Consider the following 23,244-nt stretch of genomic DNA (forward strand, 5'->3'; position numbering starts at 1 on the left):
GGATGGGTAGAAAGTAGTGAGAGGAAGCTCTGGGATGGGTAGAGGAGTAGTGAGAGGAAGCTATTGGATGGGTAGAGGAGTAGTGAGAGGAAGCTCTGGGATGGGTAGAGGAGTAGTGAGAGGAAGCTCTGGGATGGGTAGAGGAGTAGTGAGAGGAAGCTATTGGATGGGTAGAGGAGTAGTGAGAGGAAGCTCTGGGATGGGTAGATGAGTAGTGAGAGGAAGCTCTGGGATGGGTAGATGAGTAGTGAGAGGAAGCTCTGGGATGGGTAGAGGAGTAGTGAGAGGAAGCTATTGGATGGGTAGAGGAGTAGTGAGAGGAAGCTCTGGGATGGGTAGAAAGTAGTGAGAGGAAGCAATTGGATGGGTAGTGGAGTAGTGAGAGGAAGCTCTGGGATGGGTAGAAAGTAGTGAGAGGAAGCTATTGGACGGGTAGAGGAGTAGTGAGAGGAAGCTATTGGATGGGTAGAGGAGTAGTGAGAGGAAGCTATTGGATGGGTAGAGGAGTAGTGAGAGGAAGCTCTGGGATAGGTAGAAAGTAGTGAGAGGAAGCTCTGGGATGGGTAGAAAGTAGTGAGAGGAAGCTCTGGGATGGGTAGAAAGTAGTGAGAGGAAGCTCTTGGATGGGTAGAGGAGTAGTGAGAGGAAGCTCTGGGATGGGTAGAAAGTAGTGAGAGGAAGCAATTGGATGGGTAGTAGAGTAGTGAGAGGAAGCTCTGGGATGGGTAGAAAGTAGTGAGAGGAAGCTATTGGACGGGTAGAGGAGTAGTGAGAGGAAGCTATTGGATGGGTAGAGGAGTAGTGAGAGGAAGCTATTGGATGGGTAGAGGAGTAGTGAGAGGAAGCTCTGGGATAGGTAGAAAGTAGTGAGAGGAAGCTCTGGGATGGGTAGAAAGTAGTGAGAGGAAGCTCTGGGATGGGTAGAAGGTAGTGAGAGGAAGCTCTTGGATGGGTAGAGGAGTAGTGAGAGGAAGCTATTGGATGGGTAGAGGAGTAGTGAGAGGAAGCTCTGGGATGGGTAGAAAGTAGTGAGAGGAAGCTCTGGGATGGGTAGAGGAGTAGTGAGAGGAAGCTCTGGGATGGGTAGAAAGTAGTGAGAGGAAGCTCTGGGATGGGTAGAGGAGTAGTGAGAGGAAGCTCTGGGATGGGTAGAAAGTAGTGAGAGGAAGCTCTTGGATGGGTAGAGGAGTAGTGAGAGGAAGCTCTGGGATGGGTAGAGGAGTAGTGAGAGGAAGCTCTGGGATGCGTAGAGGAGTAGTGAGAGGAAGCTCTGGGATGGGTAGAAAGTAGTGAGAGGAAGCTCTTGGATGGGAAGAGGAGTAGTGAGAGGAAGCTATTGGATGGGTAGAGGAGTAGTGAGAGGAAGCTCTGGGATGGGTAGAAAGTAGTGAGAGGAAGCTCTTGGATGGGTAGAGGAGTAGTGAGAGGAAGCTATTGGATGGGTAGAGGAGTAGTGAGAGGAAGCTATTGGATGGGTAGAGGAGTAGTGAGAGGAAGCTCTGCAATGGGTAGAGGAGTAGTGAGAGGAAGCTATTGGATGGGTAGAGGAGTAGTGAGAGGAAGCTTTTGGATGGGTAGAGGAGTAGTGAGAGGAAGCTCTGGGATGGGTAGAAAGTAGTGAGAGGAAGCTCTGGGATGGGTAGAGGAGTAGTGAAAGGAAGCTCTGGGATGGGTAGAGGAGTAGTGAGAGGAAGCTCTGGGATGGGTAGAAAGTAGTGAGAGGAAGCTGGGATGGGTAGAGGAGTAGTGAGAGGAAGCTATTGGATGGGTAGAGGAGTAGTGAGAGGAAGCTCTGGGATGGGTAGAAAGTAGTGAGAGGAAGCTATTGGATGGGTAGAGGAGTAGTGAGAGGAAGCTCTGGGATGGGTAGAAAGTAGTGAGAGGAAGCTATTGGATGGGTAGAGGAGTAGTGAGAGGAAGCTCTGGGATGGGTAGAAAGTAGTGAGAGGAAGCTATTGGATGGGTAGAGGAGTAGTGAGAGGAAGCTCTGGGATGGGTAGAAAGTAGTGAGAGGAAGCTATTGGATGGGTAGAGGAGTAGTGAGAGGAAGCTCTGGGATGGGTAGAAAGTAGTGAGAGGAAGCTCTGGGATGGGTAGAAAGTAGTGAGAGGAAGCTCTGGGATGGGTAGAAAGTAGTGAGAGGAAACTATGGGATGGGTAGAGGAGTAGTGATTCTCATATTCAGAGTGTAATGAGGCAGGGCCGGACTGGGACCAGAAATCGGCCCTGACATTTCTAACACACCAGACCGTTTTTTCTTTGAGGACCCCACACCTGCTCATTTTTTCCCTTGATGCTCCAATTATTTGCCAGAAAATTCTAATTTTGCACAGAAAACCCAAGTTAGACAGGTCCATTGGGCTAAAAATGGACCAGCACATCTGACATTTGCCTGAAATGCCAGTTTGCCAGTCTGCCCCTGGTAGGAGGCCCAAGGGTCTACTTGACATTCACTTTGGTTTTGTGTTTTCCTATTGTTATATTTCTGAGCTGCAGTTAAACCCAATGTACACTATAATGGGGCAGTTAAATCCAATGTACACTAGTATGGGGCAGCTAAACCCAATGTACACTATTATGGGGCAGCTAATCCCAATGTACACTAGTATGGGGCAGCTAATCCCAGTGTACACTATTATGGGGCAGCTAATCCCAGTGTACACTATTATGGGGCAGCTAATCCCAGTGTACACTATTATGGGGCAGCTAATCCCAGTGTACACTATTATTTGCTCCTATCTCATCTCTCTCCTTGGTAATTCAGTAGCATTATCACACCCAAATAACAGTAATCTTTATGGTAACCAGACACTGTGGAGGGGTTAGGGTGTAGAGTTAAGGGTTAAGGGTTGGGGAGTGGGAAGGGGGGAGGGAGTGGAGAAACTGGAATCTAGCCATCCACCACAGGAGGTTGGTGGCACCTTAATTGGGGAGGACAGGCTCGTGGTAATGGCTGGAGCGGAATTGGTGGAATGGTATCAAATGGATGCCATTCCATTGGCTCCATTCCAGGCATTATTATGAGCCGTCCTCCCCTCAGCAGCCTCCACTGCCGTCCACCCTCTTATTTCTTCATGTGTTAACAGTCAGATTATCTTGTTATAATGTCAGGGGGAGACATGATACACAATAACTGTTGTTGAGTTCTCTGACTCAAGACATCCCATTGTTCTATCTACAGAGAACAATAGTCTATCTCCACAATACCGAGGCTCTGAACTCAGGAGTGTATTATTACCAGTGACAATCATTTTCTAAAACAATTATTATAATGTCTTGGCAAACCTCTCTGTCTCTGTGGTCCCTACCAGGCCTCTACCAGAAGATGGAGACATGGAGGACAGGGGGCTCACTGACAACACGACAAGTAAGTAGAGCAAAAGTTTATTTTCTCCAGTCCAACAATTCAAACATTTCTGCCAGTAAACTGTTCATAGTGATACACTTTCCTCTCCTTTCATCTCCTTTCCTCTCCTCTCCTTTCCTAACCTTTCCTTTCCTTTCCTTCCCTCTTGTTTCCTCTCCTTTCCTTTCCTTTCCTTTCCTCTCCTCTCCTATCCCCTCATCTTTTCTTCTCCTCTCCCCTCCCCTCCTCTCTTCTCCTCTCCTCTTATCTCCTCTTGTCTTATCTCCTCGTCTCCTCTCCCCCATCTCCTCCCCTCCTCTCTTCACCTCACCTCCCCTCCTCTCTTCTCCTCTCCTCTTATCTCCTATCCTCTCCTCTCCTCCCCCCTCACCTCCTTTCTTCACCCTCGCCTCCCCTTCTGTCTCCTCTACTAGCTCCCCCTAACACCCTGAACGTTGGTGTTTGTGGTGAGTCGTCGGCCCTGCGTAAGCGCCGTACGCTGGTAGCTCCGGACATGAACATGTCATTGGACCAGAGCGAGGGTTCCGTCCTGTCAGATGACTTCTTAGGTAACCCTGACGACCTGGATGTCAACGTGGACGACATGGACACGCCCGACGACAACGACTCCTTGGAGTTTATCACCAACGGCAACGAGCTGGAGTGGGAAGGTCAGACAGGGGTCACATGGTCTGTGGGGGAAGGGAATGGGGGGGCCAGTGATTTTCCTGGAAACAAGACGTGAAGTATAACTACAATATACACTTGACCATATTGGTGGTTTAAAGGTACAATTAGCACATCATTTTGAGATAAAGCAAGACAAGTGAGTAACTTTCAATTTCATGTTCTCTGATGAAACTAAGATGCAATTATATTGAGAGGATGACCAGCATCCACACCTCGTGGTTTTCAGATGACACTCCTATAGTGAGTTCCAAGGGTCTGCCTGGAGGCCAGACAGAGGAGGAGGAGGAGGCAGGCAGACTGTGGAGGACAGTGATCATAGGAGACCAGGAACAGAGGATAGACATGGCTGTCATCAGACCATACCTGAGGGTGGTCACACACGGAGGTTGGTGTCAGGGGATGGAGGTGAGGTTGGGGGGGAGGGGGGGTGACAATGACAATATGCGTGTGTGTGTGTCTGTGGTCCGAATCGAGTAAATGATTCACCCTTTCCTCGCCTCTCTCTCTCTCTCTCTCTCTCTCTCTCTCTCTTTCACTCTCTTTCACTCTCTTTCACTCTCTCTCTCCCTTTCTCTCCCTTTCTCTCCCCCTTCTCCCTCTGTCTCTCTCAGGTTACTACGGTGAGGGTCTGAATGCCATTATAGTGTTTGCGGCGTGTTACCTGCCAGAGAGCAGCTGTGAGGACTACACTTACATCATGGAGAACCTCTTCCTGTAAGAACCCACACCACATTGTGTTGTGTATGTTTTCCCTCAGGAATGTGTATTTAATATGAGTTGTGTGTATATTTCCCTCAGGAATATGTATTTAATATAAGTTGTGTGTATGTTTTTGTCACGAGAACTTTTATCCCAATGGTTGAACTCAACTATCACTCAAGCTTTGTCTATTTCCCCAGAGGTCGTAAATCTCCTGTTAATAAAGAATTAGACAAAGTCTCAGATTCTGCAATAGATCAATACTTTATTCAGAAAGCACTCTGACTTCAAAATGAGAACACAATCGTTTTATAACACACACACACACACACACACACACACACACACACACACACACACACACACACACACACACACACACACACACACACACACACACACACACACACACACACACACACACACACACACACACACACACACACAGATGAACTCACATCAGTAGAAACTCCACCTCTCTTTAGGTGGGCTGTATTTTTCCACAATACTAACACGTAGTTTCTCATTATCTTCTGCAAGCCATTTCTAACAGTTACTCCCCTACCTAGGTTGGGGAGGCCTCTTTCCTGTTATTGGTTTCAGAGTTCTCACAAGTCGACAGTTCAGTTGTCCTTGAGTGTCTCAACTATACCCAGCTCATATTGCGAAATAGTAACACAATGGCCTAGTCACGCACATTATTGAATTATGACTCTAACACATTTCATACAATTATATGGTTTCAGGGTGGAATACTTTAGTCATTATCTTAAACATACAAATAATGTTAAACAAACATTATTCTATCAGTTTTCCCTCAGGAATGTGTATTTAATATGAGTTGTGTGTTTGTTTTCTCGTCAGCTATGTGATCAGTAGCCTGGAGTTGTTAGTGGCTGAGGACTACATGATTATCTATCTGAACGGAGCTACGCCTCGCAGGAGGATGCCTGGTATCAGCTGGTTAAAGAGGTGCTACCACACCATCAACAGGCGGTAAATTATCATTTACGGAACGCACCTTTAAAATGTTGTGTCAGGTTAATTGTATTTATGGTGTGTTTATAGATGTGTAATGTCATGTTTATGATGTGTTTATAGATGTGTTATGGCATGATTATAATGTGCTTATAGATGTTTAATGTCATGTTTATAATGTGTTTATAGATGTGTAATGTCCTGATTATAATCAAATCAAATCAAATTTTATTAGTCACATACACATGGTTAGCAGATGTTAATGCGAGTGTAGCGAAATGCTTGTGCTTCTAGTTCCGACAATGCAGTAATAACCAACAAGTAATCTAACCTAACAATTCCACAACTACTACCTTATACACACACACAAGTGTAAAGGGATAAAGAGTATGTACATAAAGATATATGAATGAGTGGTGGTACAGAACGGCATGGCAGATGCAGTAGATGGTATAGAGTACGGTATATACATATGAGATGAGTACTGTAGGGTATGTAAACATAAAGTGGCATAGTTTAAAGTGGCTAGTGGTACATGTATTACATAAAGATGGCAAGATGCAGTAGATGATATAGAGTACAGTATATACATATGAGATGGGTAATGTAGGGTATGTAAACATTGTATTAAGTGGCATTGTTTAAAGTGGCTAGTGGTACATTTTTACATAATTTCCATCAATTCCCATTTTTAAAGTGGCTGGAGTTGAGTCAGTATGTTGGCAGCGGCCGCTAAATGTTAGTGGTGGCTGTTTAACAGTCTGATGGCCTTGAGATAGAAGCTGTTTTTCAGTCTCTCGGTCCCTGCTTTGATGCACCTGTACTGACCTCGCCTTCTGGATGATAGCGGGGTGAACAGGCAGTGGCTTGGGTGGTTGTTGTCCTTGATGATCTTTATGGCCTTCCTGTGACATCGGGTGGTGTAGGTGTCCTGGAGGGCAGGTAGTTTGCCCCTGGTGATGCGTTCTGCAGACCTCACTACCCTCTGGAGAGCCTTACGGTTGTGGGCGGAGCAGTTGCCGTACCAGGCGGTGATACAGCCCGACAGGATGCTCTCGATTGTGCATCTTTTTTTATTTTTTTTTATTTTTTTTATTTCACCTTTATTTAACCAGGTAGGCTAGTTGAGAACAAGTTCTCATTTGCAACTGCGACCTGGCCAAGATAAAGCATAGCAGTGTGAACAGACAACACAGAGTTACACATGGAGTAAACAATAAACATAAATAAACATAAAAATAAATCTGTAGAAGTTTGTGAGTGCTTTTGGTGACAAGCCGAATTTCTTCAGCCTCCTGAGGTTGAAGAGGCGCTGCTGCGCCTTCTTCACAACGCTGTCTGTGTGGGTGGACCAATTCAGTTTGTCCGTGATGTGTACACCGAGGAACTTAAAACTTTCCACCTTCTCCACTACTGACCCGTCGATGTGGATAGGGGGGTGCTCCCTCTGCTGTTTCCTGAAGTCCACAATCATCTCCTTTGTTTTGTTGACGTTGAGTGTGAGGTTATTTTCCTGACACCACACTCCGAGGGCCCTCACCTCCTCCCTGTAGGCCGTCTCGGCGTTGTTGGTAATCAAGCCTACCACTGTAGTGTCATCCGCAAACTTGATGATTGAGTTGGAGGCGTGCATGGCCACGCAGTCGTGGGTGAACAGGGAGTACAGGAGAGGGCTCAGAACGCACCCTTGTGGGGCCCCAGTGTAGAGGATCAGCGGGGTGGAGATGTTGTTACCTACCCTCACCACCTGGGGGCGGCCCGTCAGGAAGTCCAGGACCCAGTTGCACAGGGCGGGGTCGAGACCCAGGGTCTCGAGCTTGATGACGAGTTTGGAGGGTACTATGGTGTTAAATGCTGAGCTGTAATCGATGAACAGCATTCTCACATGGGTATTCCTCTTGTCCAGATGGGTTAGGGCAGTGTGCAGTGTGGTTGCGATTGCGTCGTCTGTGGACCTATTGGGTCGGTAAGCAAATTGGAGTGGGTCTAGGGTGTCCGGTAGGGTGGAGGTGATATGGTCCTTGACTAGTCTCTCAAAGCACTTCATGATGACGGAAGTGAGTGCTACGGGGCGGTAGTCGTTTAGCTCAGTTACCTTAGCTTTCTTGGGAACAGGAACAATGGTGGCCCTCTTGAAGCATGTGGGAACAGCAGACTGGGATAAGGATTGATTGAATATGTCCGTAAACACACCAGCCAGCTGGTCTGCGCATGCTCTGAGGACGCGGCTGGGAATGCCGTCTGGGCCTGCAGCCTTGCGAGGGTTAACACGTTTAAATGTTTTACTCACCTCGGCTGCAGTGAAGGAGAGCCCGCAGGTTTTGGTAGGGGGCCGTGTCAGTGGCACTGTATTGTCCTCAAAGCGGGCAAAAAAGTTGTTTAGCCTGTCTGGGAGCAAGACATCCTGGTCCGCGACGGGGCTGGTTTTCTTTTTGTAATCCGTGATTGACTGTAGACCCTGCCACATACCTCTTGTGTCTGAGCTGTTGAATTGCGACTCGATTTTGTCTCTGTACTGGGACTTAGCCTGTTTGATTGCCTTGCGGAGAGAATAGCTACACTGTTTGTATTCGGTCATGCTTCCGGTCACCTTGCCCTGGTTAAAAGCAGTGGTTCGCGCTTTCAGTTTCACGCGAATGCTGCCGTCAATCCACGGTTTCTGGTTTGGGAATGTTTTAATCGTTGCTGTGGGTACGACATCGTCAATGCACTTCCTAATGAACTCGCTCACCGAATCAGCATATTCGTCAATATTGTTGTTGGACGCAATGCGGAACATATTCCAATCCGCGTGATCGAAGCAGTCTTGAAGCGTGGATTCAGATTGGTCGGACCAGCGTTGAACAGACCTGAGCGCGGGAGCTTGTTGTTTTAGTTTCTGTTTGTAGGCTGGAATCAACAAAATGGAGTCGTGGTCAGCTTTTCCGAAAGGGGGGCGGGGGAGGGCCTTATATGCGTCGCGGAAATTAGTATAACAATGATCTAGGGTTTTTCCAGCCCTGGTAGCACAATCGATATGCTGATAGAATTTAGGGAGTTTTGTTTTTAGATTAGCCTTGTTAAAATCCCCAGCTACGATGAATGCAGCCTCAGGGTGTGTGGTTTCCAGTTTACAAAGAGTCAGATAAAGTTCGTTCAGGGCCATCGATGTGTCTGCTTGGGGGGGAATATATACGGCTGTGATTATGATTGAAGAGAATTCCCTTGGTAGATAATGCGGTCGACATTTGATTGTGAGGAGTTCTAGATCAGGTGAACAGAATGACTTGAGTTAATGTGCTTATAGATGTGTAATGTCATGATTATAATGTGCTTATAGATGTGTAACCTATGCTGTATGAACATATAGTTAATGTAAATGGTATTTTAATGTCCTCTGCAGGTTGAAGAAGAATCTGAAGTGGCTGGTCATTGCTCACCCATCCTGGTTCATCCGTACAGTCCTGGCTATCTCCAGACCCTTCATCAGGTAAGACCCCTCATCGTCATCATCATCACTGCACTTGGGGAGGGCATGGGAGCCGGGAGGAGCAGCCTCAGGACTCAGAGAGGAGCAGCCTCGGAACTCAGAGAGAGGAACAGCCTCAGGACTCAGTGGGAGGAGCAACCTCGAGACTCAGAGGGAGGGCATGGGAGCAGGGAGGAGCAGCTTCAGGACAGAGGGAGGAGGAGCCTCATGACTCAGACGGAGGAGCAGCCTCAGGACTCAGAGGGAGGTGCAGCCTCGGGACTCAGAGGGAGGAGGAGCCTCAGGACTCAGAGGGAGGAGCAGCTTCAGGACTCAGAAGGAGGAGCAGCCTCAGGACTCAGAGGGAGGAGCAGCCTCAGGACTCAGAGGGAGGAGCAGCCTCAGGACTCAGAGGGAGGAGCAGCCTCAGGACTCAGAGGGAGGAGCAGCCTCAGGACTCAGAGGGAGGAGCAGCCTCAGGACTCAGAGGGAGGAGCAGCCTCAGGACTCAGAGGGAGGAGCAGCCTCAGGACTCAGATCCTTTCTGAGATATGAACCTAAAGAACCATTAGAGAAAACAATGTTAAAGTTGTTCTAATCTTTCATGGACAGACTCCCTGTCACATAACTGGTATCGCATCTGGTCCAATTATGCAAGATTTTAGTTCTAGGCTTTCGAGATGAATGTGATTCAGACTATAAAAATCTCTCTTCCTCTCTCCATCCATCTCTCTCTCTCTGCTGCAGTGTGAAGTTCCTGGATAAGATCCGCTATGTTCACACATTGGATGAGTTGAGCCAACTGATTCCTATGGACCACATACAGATCCCAGAATGTGTCCTGCAGTAAGTCCCCAACCGCCACCAGGGGTCACCGATGAGGCACCTTGTTCAGCCTGCTCGCCTTACCGGAGACACAGCTTAGCTATGGTGTGTGCTATGTATATCACAGGAGGTTGGTGGCACCTTAATTTGGGAGGACGGGCTCGTGGTAATGGCTGGAGCGGAATCAGTGGAATGATATCAAATACATCAATTCCATTTGCTCCGTTGCAGACGTTATTATGAGCGATCCTCCCATCACCAGCCTCCTGTTATATATATATGTACGGAATGAGTACATGTATGTAGGTCTATATGTGTTTACACAGACAGTCTTATTCTGATCTTTTTCCACTAATCAGATCAGCTCTTTTGCCCATAATTGGGCAAAAGATCAGAATTGGGCTGAGTAAACGCAACATAAGAGAGCTTTTAATATAAAGGTCTAAATCAGAGTGATCCCTCTCAATATCAGGTTGCAAAGATGGTTAGCTGCCAGGAATAGAAAATTTAACTAAACTAGTTGTTTCTGAAGTAAAAAACCAACAACATTACACTCACACTAGTTGTATTTATTTCCAGATATGATGACCAGAAGAGGACAGCACAAAAAGAAAGGTAACAGAGACATGTTTTATGTGGTAAGCGTAAATACACGACATGATCAAAAGTATGTGGACACCTGCTTGTCGAACATCTCATTCTGAAATCATGGGCATTTAATATGGAGTTGGTCCTCGCTTTGCTGTTCAAACAGCTTCCACTCTTCTGGGAAGGCTTTCTACCAGATGTTGGAACATTGCTGCGGGGACTTGCTTCCATTTACCCACAAGAGCATTAGTGAGATCGGGCACTGATGTTGGACGATTAGGCCTGGCTCGCAGTTGGCGTTCCAATTCATCCCAAAGGTGTTCAATAGAGTTGAGGTCAGGGTTCTGTGAAGGCCAGTCCATTTCTTCCACACCGATCTTGACAAACCATTTCTGTATGGACCTCGCTTTGTGCACGGGGGCATTGTCATGCTGAAACAGGAAAGGGCCTTCCTCAAACTGTTGCCACAAAGTTGGAAGCACAGAATTGTATAGAATGTCATTGTATGCTGTAGATTTAAGATTTCCCTTCACTGGAACCAAGGGGCCTAGCCCGAACCATGAAAAACAGCCCCATATCGTTCTTCCTCCTCCACCAAACTTTACAGTTGGTGCTATGCATTGGGGCAGGTAGCGTTCTGCTGGCATCCGCCAAACCAGATTAGTCTGTCGGACTGCCAGATGGTGAAGCGTGATTCATCACTCCAGAGAACGCGTTTCCACTGCTCCAGAGTCCAAAGTGACGGCGAGCTTTACACCACTCCAGCTGATGCTTGGCATTGCACATGGTGATCTTAGGCTTGTGTGCGGCTGCTCGGCCATAGAAACCCATTTCATGAAGCTCCCGACGATCAGTTCTTGTGCTGACGTTGCTTCCAGAGGCAGTTTGGAACTCGGTGGTGAGTGGTGCAACCGAGGACAGACTTTTTTTTACGAGCTACGCGCTTCAGCGCTCGGTGGTCCCTTGTGGTCTGCCACTTCGCTGCTGAGCCGTTGTTGCTCCTAGACGTTTCCACTTCACAATCACAGCACTTACAGGAAGCTACGTTGAAAGTCATTGAGCTCTTCAGTATGGGCCTTTCTGCTGCCAATGTTTGTCTATGGAGATTGCTTGGCTGTGCGCTCAATTTTATACACCTGTCAGCAGTGGGTATGGCTGAAATAGCCGAATCCACTCATTTGAAGGGGTTTCCACATACTTTTGTAGTGTACATATGTCCTATCCTTTATAATGTCCGGCCCATAATAAATATCTCTTATGGAGTCCATAGGCAGGAGATGGAGCATGCCAAGTCTGCACCCCCCACGGAAAGGTGAGCCTATTTCACTGTGCAGACAATACAGCTTCTGTACAGTACAAAGAGGTTCACAAATCAATTGATTCCTTCTTTACATTGACTGAGACTTTTCCACAGTCAACCTAGCCGGCAAAATGGGTTGAATTGAAGCCATCTCAATCAGATAACAATCAGTTCAGGTTGTAAACTGATCGTAGTGAGATCATTTTGACCAGCTTTGTCGGCTACGAAGAGGCTTTGTTGAGGTAAAACAGAATGACCCATAGCTCTGATCCAGGGCATTACATGCGACAATGAGGCTCAGCATCGGAAAGACGCACATAACACCCTGGACCAGAGCTATGCGACCCACTGCTTTGCGTCACAATCACAAGTTCGTATTGAATTGTGGCAACAACAGGCTACAACACACAGCAGGAGCTGTAGGTATGACGCTTCCGCTGAGACGTGTTTACAGGCCGAGGTCAATGTTAGAGGACACAGGTCACAACCTTTGACATTAGGTAACATCTCTCCCTATCAGTTCTAACAACTGCACTCTGTTTTAACTGATCACAAGGTTTTCATGTCAGTCAATTTTACTGAACTTTATGATCGACGTCTATTAAGAGGACGTCATTAGGACATGTATCTACAGGACAACCTCTTCTTAGGTTTTTAACTGTGTCAGCCTGTCCATGCTTCACATTAGGACATTAGGACTCTCCATTTAAATATACGTACCTGGGTACCTCCCCCCCTTCACATTAATTTAAAGTCTGTTACATAAAGCTCATCTGCTCCTCTCCTTAGCACATTGTATCTCTCTATCACTGCCAAAGTTCAGGGCTATTTATACTAGGAAACATTACCAGGACATAACTAGAACAGAGTTGCAGCTGGTTGAAAAACAACACGGTTGAGACTAGGGAAGTACCCTCCCCCTAGAGTCTCATCAACCTAGTGTCTCACCACTCTAGTGTCTCACCACTCTAGTGTCTCACCACCCTAATGTCACAGCCCTCAACAACCCTTCTGTTTCCTCACCCTAGTGTCTCACCACCCTAGTGTCTCACCACTCTAGTGTCTCACCACCCTAATGTCACAGCCCTCAACAACCCTTCTGTTTCCTCACCCTAGTGTCTCAACACCCTAGTGTAACCACCCTAGTGTTCCAGCCCTCTACCACCCTAGTGTCTCAAAACCCTAGTGGTTTACCACCCTAGTGTCTCACCACACCCAGTGTCCACTACCTCAGTGTCCCTGCCACTCACCACCCTAGTGTCTCACCACCCTAGTGTCTCATCACCCTAGTGTTTCACCACCCTGGTGTCACACCACCCTGGTGTCACACCACCCTAGTGTTCAAGCACCCCAGCAGGTGTTTATTTTACAATGCCCTCTCTTCCTCATCACCCCAGCAAACCACTGCACTCGCCCCACCACCTCAATGTCTCAGCACCCCTACCTCCCCAAAACCCCAGCATTACACCACCAGTGTATCTGTCTGTCGCAGACTGTGCTATGTGTCCTAGTGGTCTATATATCACAAGCCATAACCCTTACCATAGCTGCCATTGAGATAGGCTGATACACTAAGGGCCTTGGTTAATATCCCTGGAATGGCAGGGGGACGGGGAGGGAGGGACACTGTCTCTTGTGTACAGGGGGGAGAGGATCAATAAATAAACTGAAATATAACACAAGAACTAGCTTACCTCAGTGGAATGATATTAATGAGGAATTAGCCACTGCAGCATGTTGAGTTGTATTTATATAGTAGATTGTGGGCTGTACTGTATGCCCACTTTGGGATGTTGAGTTGTATTTATATAGTAGACTGCAGGCTGTACTGTAGGCCCACTGTGGGGTATTGAGTTGTATTTATATAGTAGACTGTGGGCTGTACTGTATGCCCACTTTGGGATGTTGAGTTGTATTGTAGACAGTGGGCTGTATTATATATATTTTTTCTGTTAAAAAATATACTATATACTGTATATCTATATTATAATTTTGTCCATTTTCAGATGTTAAATGAATTACTAAACTTAATTTTCAAGCCCATGTTTTATCCTAATTATTTATAAGACTTTCTGAAACCGGTATTTTGAGGAGGGGGCACACTGACTGGACCACGCAAATCTCACAAGTATCATACACCTCTAGCTCCCGGGCTACTATCCAATCAAATCCACATTGACATTATCCCACCCCTGGTTAGCCACAATTGGCTTAAAAAGCCAAAACATAACACAATATCAGCCAATTAATTCCCAGCAATATTGACCCTGTATTTTAGTGTGCTGCGCACATTTGTCTATCATTCACTTCATGTAGACAGTTATGATAACTCTAAATCTTCTACATTTTCTGTTGAGAAAGACTGTCCCCAAAACCTTCTCAGTTAAATGTTAACTGCAAAGTAGGCTTACCTGGCAGAATCATATCATGATTATTTGTATCAACCTGCTGGGCTTTTGTTTTGTAAAATCTGTCATGACATATAGTATGCCGCAGCAAAAACGTCACTAGACCAGCAATTGGTCAGAAATACAGTGTAGACATTGTTAATGTTGTAAATGACTATTGTAGCTGGAAACGGCTGATTAAAAAAAAAATATATGGAATATCTACATAGGCGTACAGAGGCCCATTATCAGCAACCATCACTCCTGTGTTCCAATGGCACAATGTGTTAGCTAATACAAGTTTATCATTTTAAAAGGCTAATTGATCATTAGAAAACCATTTTGCAATTATGTTAGCACAGCTGAAAACTGTTGTTCTGATTAAAGAAGCAATAAAACTGGCCTTCTTTAGACTAGTTGAGTATCTGGAGCATCAGCATTTGTGGGTTCGATTACAGGCTCAAAATGGCCAGAAACAAATACCTTTCTTCTGAAACTCGTCAGTCTATACTTGTTCTGAAGAATGAAGGCTATTACATGCGAGAAATTGCCAAGAAACTGTAGATCTTATACAACACTGTGTACTACTCCCTTCACAGAACAGCGCAAACTGTCTCTAACCAGAATCGAAAGAGGAGTGGGAGGCCCCGGTGTACAACTCAGAAAGAGGACAAGTACATTAGAGTGTCTAGTTTGAGAAACAGACGCCTCACAAGTCCTCAACTGGCAGCTTCATTAAATAGTACCCGCAAAACACCAGTGTCAACGTCAACAGTGAAGAGGCGACTCCGGGATGCTGGCCTTCTAGGCAGAGTTGCAAAGAAAAAGCCATATCTCAGACTGGCCAATAAAAATGAAAGATTAAGATTGACAAAAGAACACAGACACTGGACAGAGGAACTCTGCCTAGAAAGTCAGCATTGTGGAGTCGCCTCTTCACTGTTGGCGTTGAGACTGGTGTTTTTGCGGGTACTATTTAATGAAGCTGCCAGTTGAGGACTTGTGAGGCATGATGGATGCATGATGCCCCTGACCATGAAGGTGGTTAACTTCCAAGACCGCCCCGGGTACACTAGAGACCAAAGCTCTGCCCGCAAGCGGCGGTGTTCTTTGATGTTACACTGTACTGTAAGAGTAAGGTTAATGGAAGCTGCCATTTAGGCAGGGACATACACCAGGGATCTGGGCTGGAATAGAGGAAGGGACACTATCTGTTCTGTACAGGAAGTAGAGGACAATATAAATAATTAAACTGAGGCGGTGTAACTCAAGGGGTTCCTCAGTGGAATGATATCAATGATGATAATTCAGCTACTGGGCTCAGCTATCGTTCTTTATATGAAGTTATTGTTGGTGGTGGTAGTGATGGTGATGTTGGTGGTGATGATGGTGATGGTGGTGATGATGGTGGTGGTGGTGGTGGTGATGTTGGTGATGGTGGTTGTGGTGGTAGCGATGATGATGACGGTGATGGTGATGACGACAACGATGATGATGATGGTGATGGTGATATTGATGATGATGGTAATGATGGTGGTGATGATGATTATGGTGGTGATATTGATGATGATGGTAATGATGGTGGTGATAATGATGATGATGGTAATGATGGTGGTGATAATGATGATGATGGTAATGATGGTGGTGATGATGATTATGGTGGTGATATTGATGATGATGGTAATGATGGTGGTGATAATGATGATGATGGTAATGATGGTGGTGATAATGATGATGATGGTAATGATGGTGGTGATAATGATGATGATTTAAAATGTGTGTCTATCTAAAACCATTCCAGGTAAAACAAGAATCCACAACCCTGCTGAGGATTCATGAGGATAATGTCTATCAATACAGGGTAAAAGACTTCTTGGCTGAAGATAAAGGACTGATGGAGAAATGATGAGGACTGGTGTGTGGGTGAAGAGGGCTCCTGACATTACATCAACATCATCCTACCTGGTCTTACTTTCCACACAGCAGATACCCTGGTCTGTCTGTACCATGGAATAAACCTACCCTGGCAGATAGCCTGACCTCTGACCCGTGGAATAAACCTACCCTGGCAGATAGCCTGACCTCTGTCCCGTGGAATAAACCTACCCTGGCAGATAGCCTGACCTCTGTCCCGTGGAATAAACCTACCCTGGCAGATAGCCTGACCTCTGTCCCGTGGAATAAACCTACCCTGGCAGATAGCCTGACCTCTGTCCCGTGGAATAAACCTACCCTGGCAGATAGCCTGACCTCTGTCCTGTGGAATAAACCTACCCTGGCAGATAGCCTGACCTCTGACCCGTGGAATAAACCTACCCTGGCAGATAGCCTCGCTTCCACTTACCATTTCTCCTTGCATGAATAAATCAGCTGTGATCCAGCCTACTGCATGATGAACATTCATTGGCCTGATGCCAGACGGCTGGATGAACTCTGTGAAATGTGTTTATTTCCTTCAAAGGGACAAGAACAGGCTTTGGTTGGTACAAGCCAGATGTACATAGTTGTAATAACATTGTAATAATGTAATGTATTAACATTGCTGTAATACAAGTATGGAGGTATATGTGTGCAACAAGCAATAATGTTAAGTGTAATAAGTGTTTTTTTCTTCAATGTATAAATTCTAATGTTTTTAAATAATGTGCAATAAGCAGTTCCTCTTCTGAACTGACCAAATTAATTCAGAGGTTGTTACTACTGTAACGAATGAAATATGTTTTAGCTTTCTCTATTGCTCCTTTGTGTGTTGTTGTGTTTTCTGAAGGTTACTAGACAGATGGCATGCTGGTTAAAATGTTCTTCCTCATCATCTCGGATTTTTTTTTAAACTAGCCTCGGTAAAAAAACTAGCCTGGGTACCAGTATGTTTCTGTTATCATTTCACGCCTCATCATGCCATGTTTTGGAGTGGCAAGGAATGGAATGATAGTACAGACTGGTACACAGGATAGATCAAAACATTACTGATGATCTTAGTTTCCTGGTTTATTGATGATCTGTCTCAATTCCTCTATTTCCATGTAGAGATCTTACTTTACATTTAATCTATTGTTACACATATGATGCAATGCATTTAAAGAACCGAACTAACTCTTTAAATTATGTGAACTTATATATTAGTATGTGCTGTTCATTGTTTGTAATAAAATTTTGTTGGAAAAATCCAATCAAGATACTCCAGTTCTTGCTGTCGAACAGCCTCTCCATATTATTTGACCTATTAAAGTGTGATTGTTATTGTGAGTGGAATGTTTTTAATTAGTAGTTTAATTGACTGGCAGCTAAAAACAGAGAGCTTTTATTGCTGTTATTTGTGTTAGGCGTAGCGACACAGGGGAACCCAAGAGCAGACTCAGATGAGAAAACAGGGATGAATGAACCAAAATATTTATAGTTACACAAAGATATATGGAGCGCAGATCCGGGGAAGCTTGGATGAGTTGCAGAAAAACCAGATGTGGAGACTGAGGTTGGAGTTAGCTGAGTAGAACAGGGTAAACAGGTCCTGAGGGGAATCCAAGATAGTGGTGGTGAGTAAAATCCAGAGCAAGGTAGTTGGGTGGTGAGATGTGGAACAGGAGACTGGAGCCAGAGACAGAGCGGTAATGAGCAGAGATTACGATCTGGCAGAGTGGAAGTGGCAGGACTGAGTATTTGTTGAGGTCTTGATTATTGAACGAGTTGCAGCTGGTAGGGATCTGCTCTGACTCCAGCACACCTGTTTCCAACCACACAATCACACAGAGAGGGAGAGGGAGAGAGAGTGTACAGGGGGAGTAACTGCAGATCAAGAAGACACCGGATGAACACCAGAGGGCGTAGCAGGAGCAGATGTGACAGTACGCCCCCCCTCTTTGGACGCCACCTGGCGCACAACCTGGCTTGTCTGGGTGTGAGGTATGAAAATCCTGTAAGAGGGAGGGATCCAGAATGTGACGACGGGGCACCCAGCAGCGCTCCTCAGGCCCGTATCCCTCCCAGTACACCAGATACTGCCAACCGCGGCCCCGATGGCGCACATCCAAAAGCCGCTGGACGATATAGGCAGGAGGGTCGTCGATGAGCCGAGGGGGTGGATTAGCAGCTGCAGGAGGGGACAGGAGCAGACTGGTTTAATTAAGGATACATGGAAGGTGGGGTGAATTTTGAGAGAGTCTGGGAGTTTTAGATGAACAGCAGAGGGGTTTATGACACGATCAATCTCAAAGAGGCCAATGAATCGGGGAGGTGGTTTTTTGGAAACCACTATCAGGGGCAAGTCCTTAGATTATAACCATACCTTTTGGTCTGGAGTGTAGACTGGGGCTGAAGCATGGCGACAGTTAGCTTGGGATTAGGTCCTGGTGGAGGCATGAAGAAGGGCAGCCCGGGCCCTCCTCCAGGTGTGACGACAACGGCGCATGTGGTCCTGGACTGAGGGCACCGCTACTTCGACCTCTTGGGCAGGGAACAAGGGAGGTTGATAACCCAGAGCACACTCAAAGAGAGACATACCTGATGAGGCATTGATTAGGGTGTTGTGGGCCTATTCCACCCAGGGTAGCTGGGCACTCCAGGAGGAAGGGTTAGCCAAAGTCACACAGCGTATTGCAGTTTCCAACTCCTGGTTGGCCCGCTTGGTCTGGCCATTGGTCTGGGGGTGATATCCAGATGAAAGGCTGACATTAATACCCAGAGCTGTGCAGAAGGCTCTCCATACCTGGGATGTAAACGGGGGTCCTCTGTCAGAAACAATTTCACTAGGGATGCCATGCAGCCGCAAAACATGGGATACCAGCAGGTCCGCAGTCTCCCGGGAGGAAGGAAGCTTGGAGAGGGGAATGAAGTGAGCCTCTTTGGAAAATCAGTCAATAATAGTGAAGATGACTGAGTTACCATTCAATGGGGGAAGCCCAGTGACGAAGTCCAAAGCTATATGTGACCAGGGGCGACTGGGTATGGGAAGAGGACAAAGCAGACCAGATGTAGGTTTGGTGGAGGTTTTGTTCCAAGCCCAGACCGAGCAGGCGGAGATTAATTCCCGAGTGTCTTTCTCCATGGTGGGCCACAAAAATCGCTGATGCAGGAAGGCGACAGTCCGGTTCATGCCAGGGTGACAGGTGAGGTGCGTAGAATGGGCCCATTGAAGAACATCAGAACAAACTAAATCTGGCATAAACAGAGCCTTACAAGGACCGTTTCTAGGATCAGGCTGGTTCAGCTGAGCCTGACGAACACGGGACTCAATCTCCCAGGAGACAGCAGCAACGATGCAGGAGGATGGCATAATGGTTTCTAGCTCGGAACTTGTGTTGTTTGCTGTGAACTGACGGGAGAGGGCGTAAGGCTTGGTATTCTTAGATCCGGGGCGATAAGTGAGTGTGAAGTTGAATCTTCCAAAAACAATGCCCACCTGGCCTACCGAGGGTTCAGACGTTTGGCGGTCTGGATGTAGGCTAGATTTTTGTGATCCATCCACACAATGAAGGGAAGGACCGAACCCTCTAACCAGGGACACCACTCCTCAAGAGCCAGCTTAACAGCCAGGAGTTCCCGGTTACCTATTTCAAAATGTCTTCTTTCGGGACAAGAAGGCACAAGGATGGAGCTTCTGATCCGAGGGAGAACGTTGAGACAGGACTGCACCTACCCCCGTGTCGGAAGCGTCCACATCGAGGACGAACTGGAGTTCTGGGTCTGGCTGGGTAAGGATTGGTGCAGAGGTGAAGCGGTGCTTGAGTTCCCAGAACACTGCCTCTGCCTCTGGGGACCAGTGAAACGAAGTGGATGTGGAGGTGAGTGGTAAGAGGCGCTGCCAAACAACTGTAGTCACGGATGAACCGTCTATAAAAATTGGCAAACCCCAGGAAACGCTGTAACTGCTTCAGATTCGCAGGCACAGGCCACTCTGTGACTGTCCTAACCTTGGTAGGGTCCATTCGTAGCTGTCCTTGAGCAATAATGTAACCCAATAAGGACACAGAGGAAACATGAAACTCACATTTCTCAGCCTTCACAAATACCTTATTCTCCAATAGCCTTTGGAGAACTTGGTGGACATGTTGCTTGTGAGCCTCAAGGTCCTTCGAAAAAATAAGAATGTCATCCACATAGACAAAAAAAAAACGGCCAATGACATCCCTCAGGACATCATTAACCAGGCTCCTAAAAACAGCAGGGGCGTCAGTGAGACCAAAAGGCATAACCAAATACTCGAAATGTCCAAGTGGTGTGTTGAACGCCGTTTTCCACTCGTCCCCTTCTCTGATGCGGAGAGGGTGGTAGGCATTCCGGAGGTCAAGTTTAGTAAACACTGTGGAACCATGGAGGGGGGGAAAAGCAGCACTGATAAGGGGCAAGGAATACTTGTTCCTGGCAGTGATACGATTCAATCCACGGAAGTCTATGCATGGCCTCAGTGACCCATCCTTCTTCTTGACAAAGAAAACCCCCGCTCCCACCGGAGAGGAAGAAGGCCTGATATGTCCGACAGCCAGTGAATCCTGGATGTATTCTTCCATGACTTCTTGCTCGGCGCAAGAGAGGTTATACAACCTGCTACTAGGGAGAGGAGCTCCAGGCTGAAGCTCGATAGCACCGTCGTACGGCCGATGAGGCAGCAGAGATGGGGTGTGGTGCTTGCTGAATACAGGAGCTAGACCATGATATTCTGGAGGAACAGAAGACAGGTCTGGGGGTTCTGGAATGGACTGGGGTGCAGACAGGGCAGGAGGAAGGGCAGAATGTAGACAATTAGAATGACAAAATGTACTCCAAGTAGTTACCCTTCCGGTGGACCAGTCAATCTGTGGGTTGTGTAGCTTTAACCATGGATGACCCAGAACCAGAGGTGAGTGAGAACAGTCGATTATGTGGAAACTGATATTTTCTAGGTGATTTCCAGAGAGACGCAGGATAACAGGAACAGTTCTCTCCAAAACACGGAAGAGTAGCTTTCCATTGAGAGTGTTGGCATCCAGAGGTGAATCGAGTGAAACAGTCTCCAGACCCAACTGATTAACGACCCCTCGGTCCAGAAAGCTCTCGTCTGCGCCTGAATCAATGAGAGCAGGCAGAGGAAAAGCCTGGCTCTGCCACACAAGGTTGGCCTCAAGCAGGGGTCTGAGAGATGATGGGCAGGCGATTTGGCTCAACAGTATATCCTCCACTACTGCTGAGCCCCCTCTTTTGCTGGACACAGGGAACAAGTGGAGACCAGGTGACCAACATGGCCACAATATAGACAGCTCCTAGTACTGATACGCCGCTGCCTCTCCTCTGGAGATAGACGGGTCCGGCCGAGCTGCATGGATTCAGGATTAGAACATGCCTGAAGATGTGACGCAGTCGGCGAAAGAGAGCAAGGCTCTGAAGCAGATGTTATGGGACATGCGACCCTACCTCCCCTCTCCCTCCGACGCTCACGGAGACGGTTGTCAATGCGGATAGTGAGAGAAATGAGTTCGTCAAGTCCATCAGGCTCCTCTCTGGACACCAACTCGTCTTTGAGGGTCTCAGTGAGTGCGTTCCGGAATGCTCCCTGAAGGGCCTCGTCATTCCAGCCGCTCTCTGCGGCGAGGGTGCGGAACTCACATGCCAGTTCAGCCACACTCTGGGAGCCTTGACGAAGGGACAGATGTTGTTTAGCCGTATCCTTTACACAGACCGGGTGATCGAAGACCTTCCTCATCTCATCAGTGAATCCACCGTAGGAGAAGCAGATAGGTGACTGTCTCTCCCACACCGCAGTGGCTCAGGAAAGCGCTGCTCCCCGAAGGCAACCAATCAAAAAATAAATCTTGGCTCGTTCACTAGCATAAGAGTAGGGCTGTTGCTCAAATACTAGTGAACATTGTACAAGAAGGCTCTGCAAGCGCCAAGATTACCATCATAGCCCTCAGGAGTCAGAACAAAAGGCTCCCGAGGCGGAGAAGAGGGACTTGAGACTGGTTGTGAACTTTGGGCAGAGGTTCGGACTTGTAGGTCAGACAGGCTCTGTGAAAATTCCTTGATGTTCTCCAGCAGGGTTTTCAGGGCTTGCTCATGTTGCTCAAGAAGGGTGCCTTGACCAACAAGAATTTGGTGAAGAGTAGTGGAGTCTGCTGGGTTCATCTCTAGGCCAGATCGTACTGTTAAGCGGAGCGACACAGGGGAACCCAAGAGCAGAATCAGATGAGGAAACAGGGATGAATGAACCAAAATATTTATAGTTACACAAAGATATATGGAGCGCAGATCCGGGGAAGCTTGGATGAGTTGCAGAAAAACCAGATGTGGAGACTGAGGTTGGAGTTAGCTGAGTAGAACAGGGTAAACAGGTCCTGATGGGAATCCAAGGTAGTGCTGGTGAGTAAAATCCAGAGCAAGGTAGTTGGGTGGTGAGATGTGGAACAGGAAACAGGAGCCAGAGACAGAGCGGTAATGAGCAGAGATTACGATCTGGCAAAGTGGAAGTGGCAGGACTGAGTATTTGTAGAGGTCTTGATTATGGAACGAGTTGCAGCTGGTAGGTATCTGCTCTGACTCCAGCACACCTTTCTCCAACCACACAATCACACAAAAAGGGAGAGGGAGAGAGAGTGTACAGGGGGAGTAACTGCAGATCAAGAAGACACCGGATGAATACCAGAGGGAGTAGCAGGAGCAGATGTGACAATTTATGAGTACATTATCTCTTATACACACACACACACGCACACACACACACCCACACATAAGCCTGCTGTTGCTGCTGAGGCTGTAAGCACAATGGTATCAATGCCATTTCCCGGTAATAAAACTGAAGAGACTGCCACATTTTAATAGATCCTTTTAGATTAACTCCAGGCCTATATAGAGCCAAGAGTTGTTCCTGGTTAGGTTAGAGCATTACATTTGGCTCTGCATGGGTCAACTCCTGGCCCACTTGACAAAAGCAAAGCCTATATAAATATCAGTCATTCTATGAGTCCTTACATAATTCATGTCCAATAAACAAATGATTTATAGATACAGATCAAAA

General features: G+C 46.9%; 1 protein-coding gene across 6 annotated transcripts in view; it reads left to right on the plus strand.

The window, feature by feature from the left end:
* The window catches only part of LOC139550172 (caytaxin-like), a 34,786-nt gene extending 17,347 nt beyond the window's left edge, over nucleotides 1-17,439 (plus strand). For 4 of the 6 annotated variants that reach the window (XM_071360868.1, XM_071360865.1, XM_071360863.1 and 1 more), the window contains 10 exons: nucleotides 3,312-3,367; nucleotides 3,781-4,017; nucleotides 4,263-4,421; nucleotides 4,648-4,750; nucleotides 5,600-5,731; nucleotides 9,096-9,182; nucleotides 9,909-10,007; nucleotides 10,566-10,601; nucleotides 11,845-11,886; nucleotides 16,063-17,439. In XM_071360868.1, coding sequence (XP_071216969.1) covers nucleotides 3,312-3,367; nucleotides 3,781-4,017; nucleotides 4,263-4,421; nucleotides 4,648-4,750; nucleotides 5,600-5,731; nucleotides 9,096-9,182; nucleotides 9,909-10,007; nucleotides 10,566-10,601; nucleotides 11,845-11,886; nucleotides 16,063-16,066 — 955 coding nt within the window. In that variant the 3' untranslated portion in view covers nucleotides 16,067-17,439. Of the gene's footprint in view, nucleotides 1-3,311; nucleotides 3,368-3,780; nucleotides 4,018-4,262; nucleotides 4,422-4,647; nucleotides 4,751-5,599; nucleotides 5,732-9,095; nucleotides 9,183-9,908; nucleotides 10,008-10,565; nucleotides 10,602-11,837; nucleotides 11,887-16,062 lie in introns of all 6 variants that reach the window. The other 2 variants (XM_071360866.1, XM_071360867.1) reach the window with 2 other exon arrangements.
* The last annotated feature ends 5,805 nt before the right edge of the window (nucleotides 17,440-23,244 follow it).

Source organism: Salvelinus alpinus, chromosome 23, assembly GCF_045679555.1.
Source record: "Salvelinus alpinus chromosome 23, SLU_Salpinus.1, whole genome shotgun sequence".
In the NCBI taxonomy this organism is placed as follows: Eukaryota; Metazoa; Chordata; class Actinopteri; order Salmoniformes; family Salmonidae; genus Salvelinus; species Salvelinus alpinus.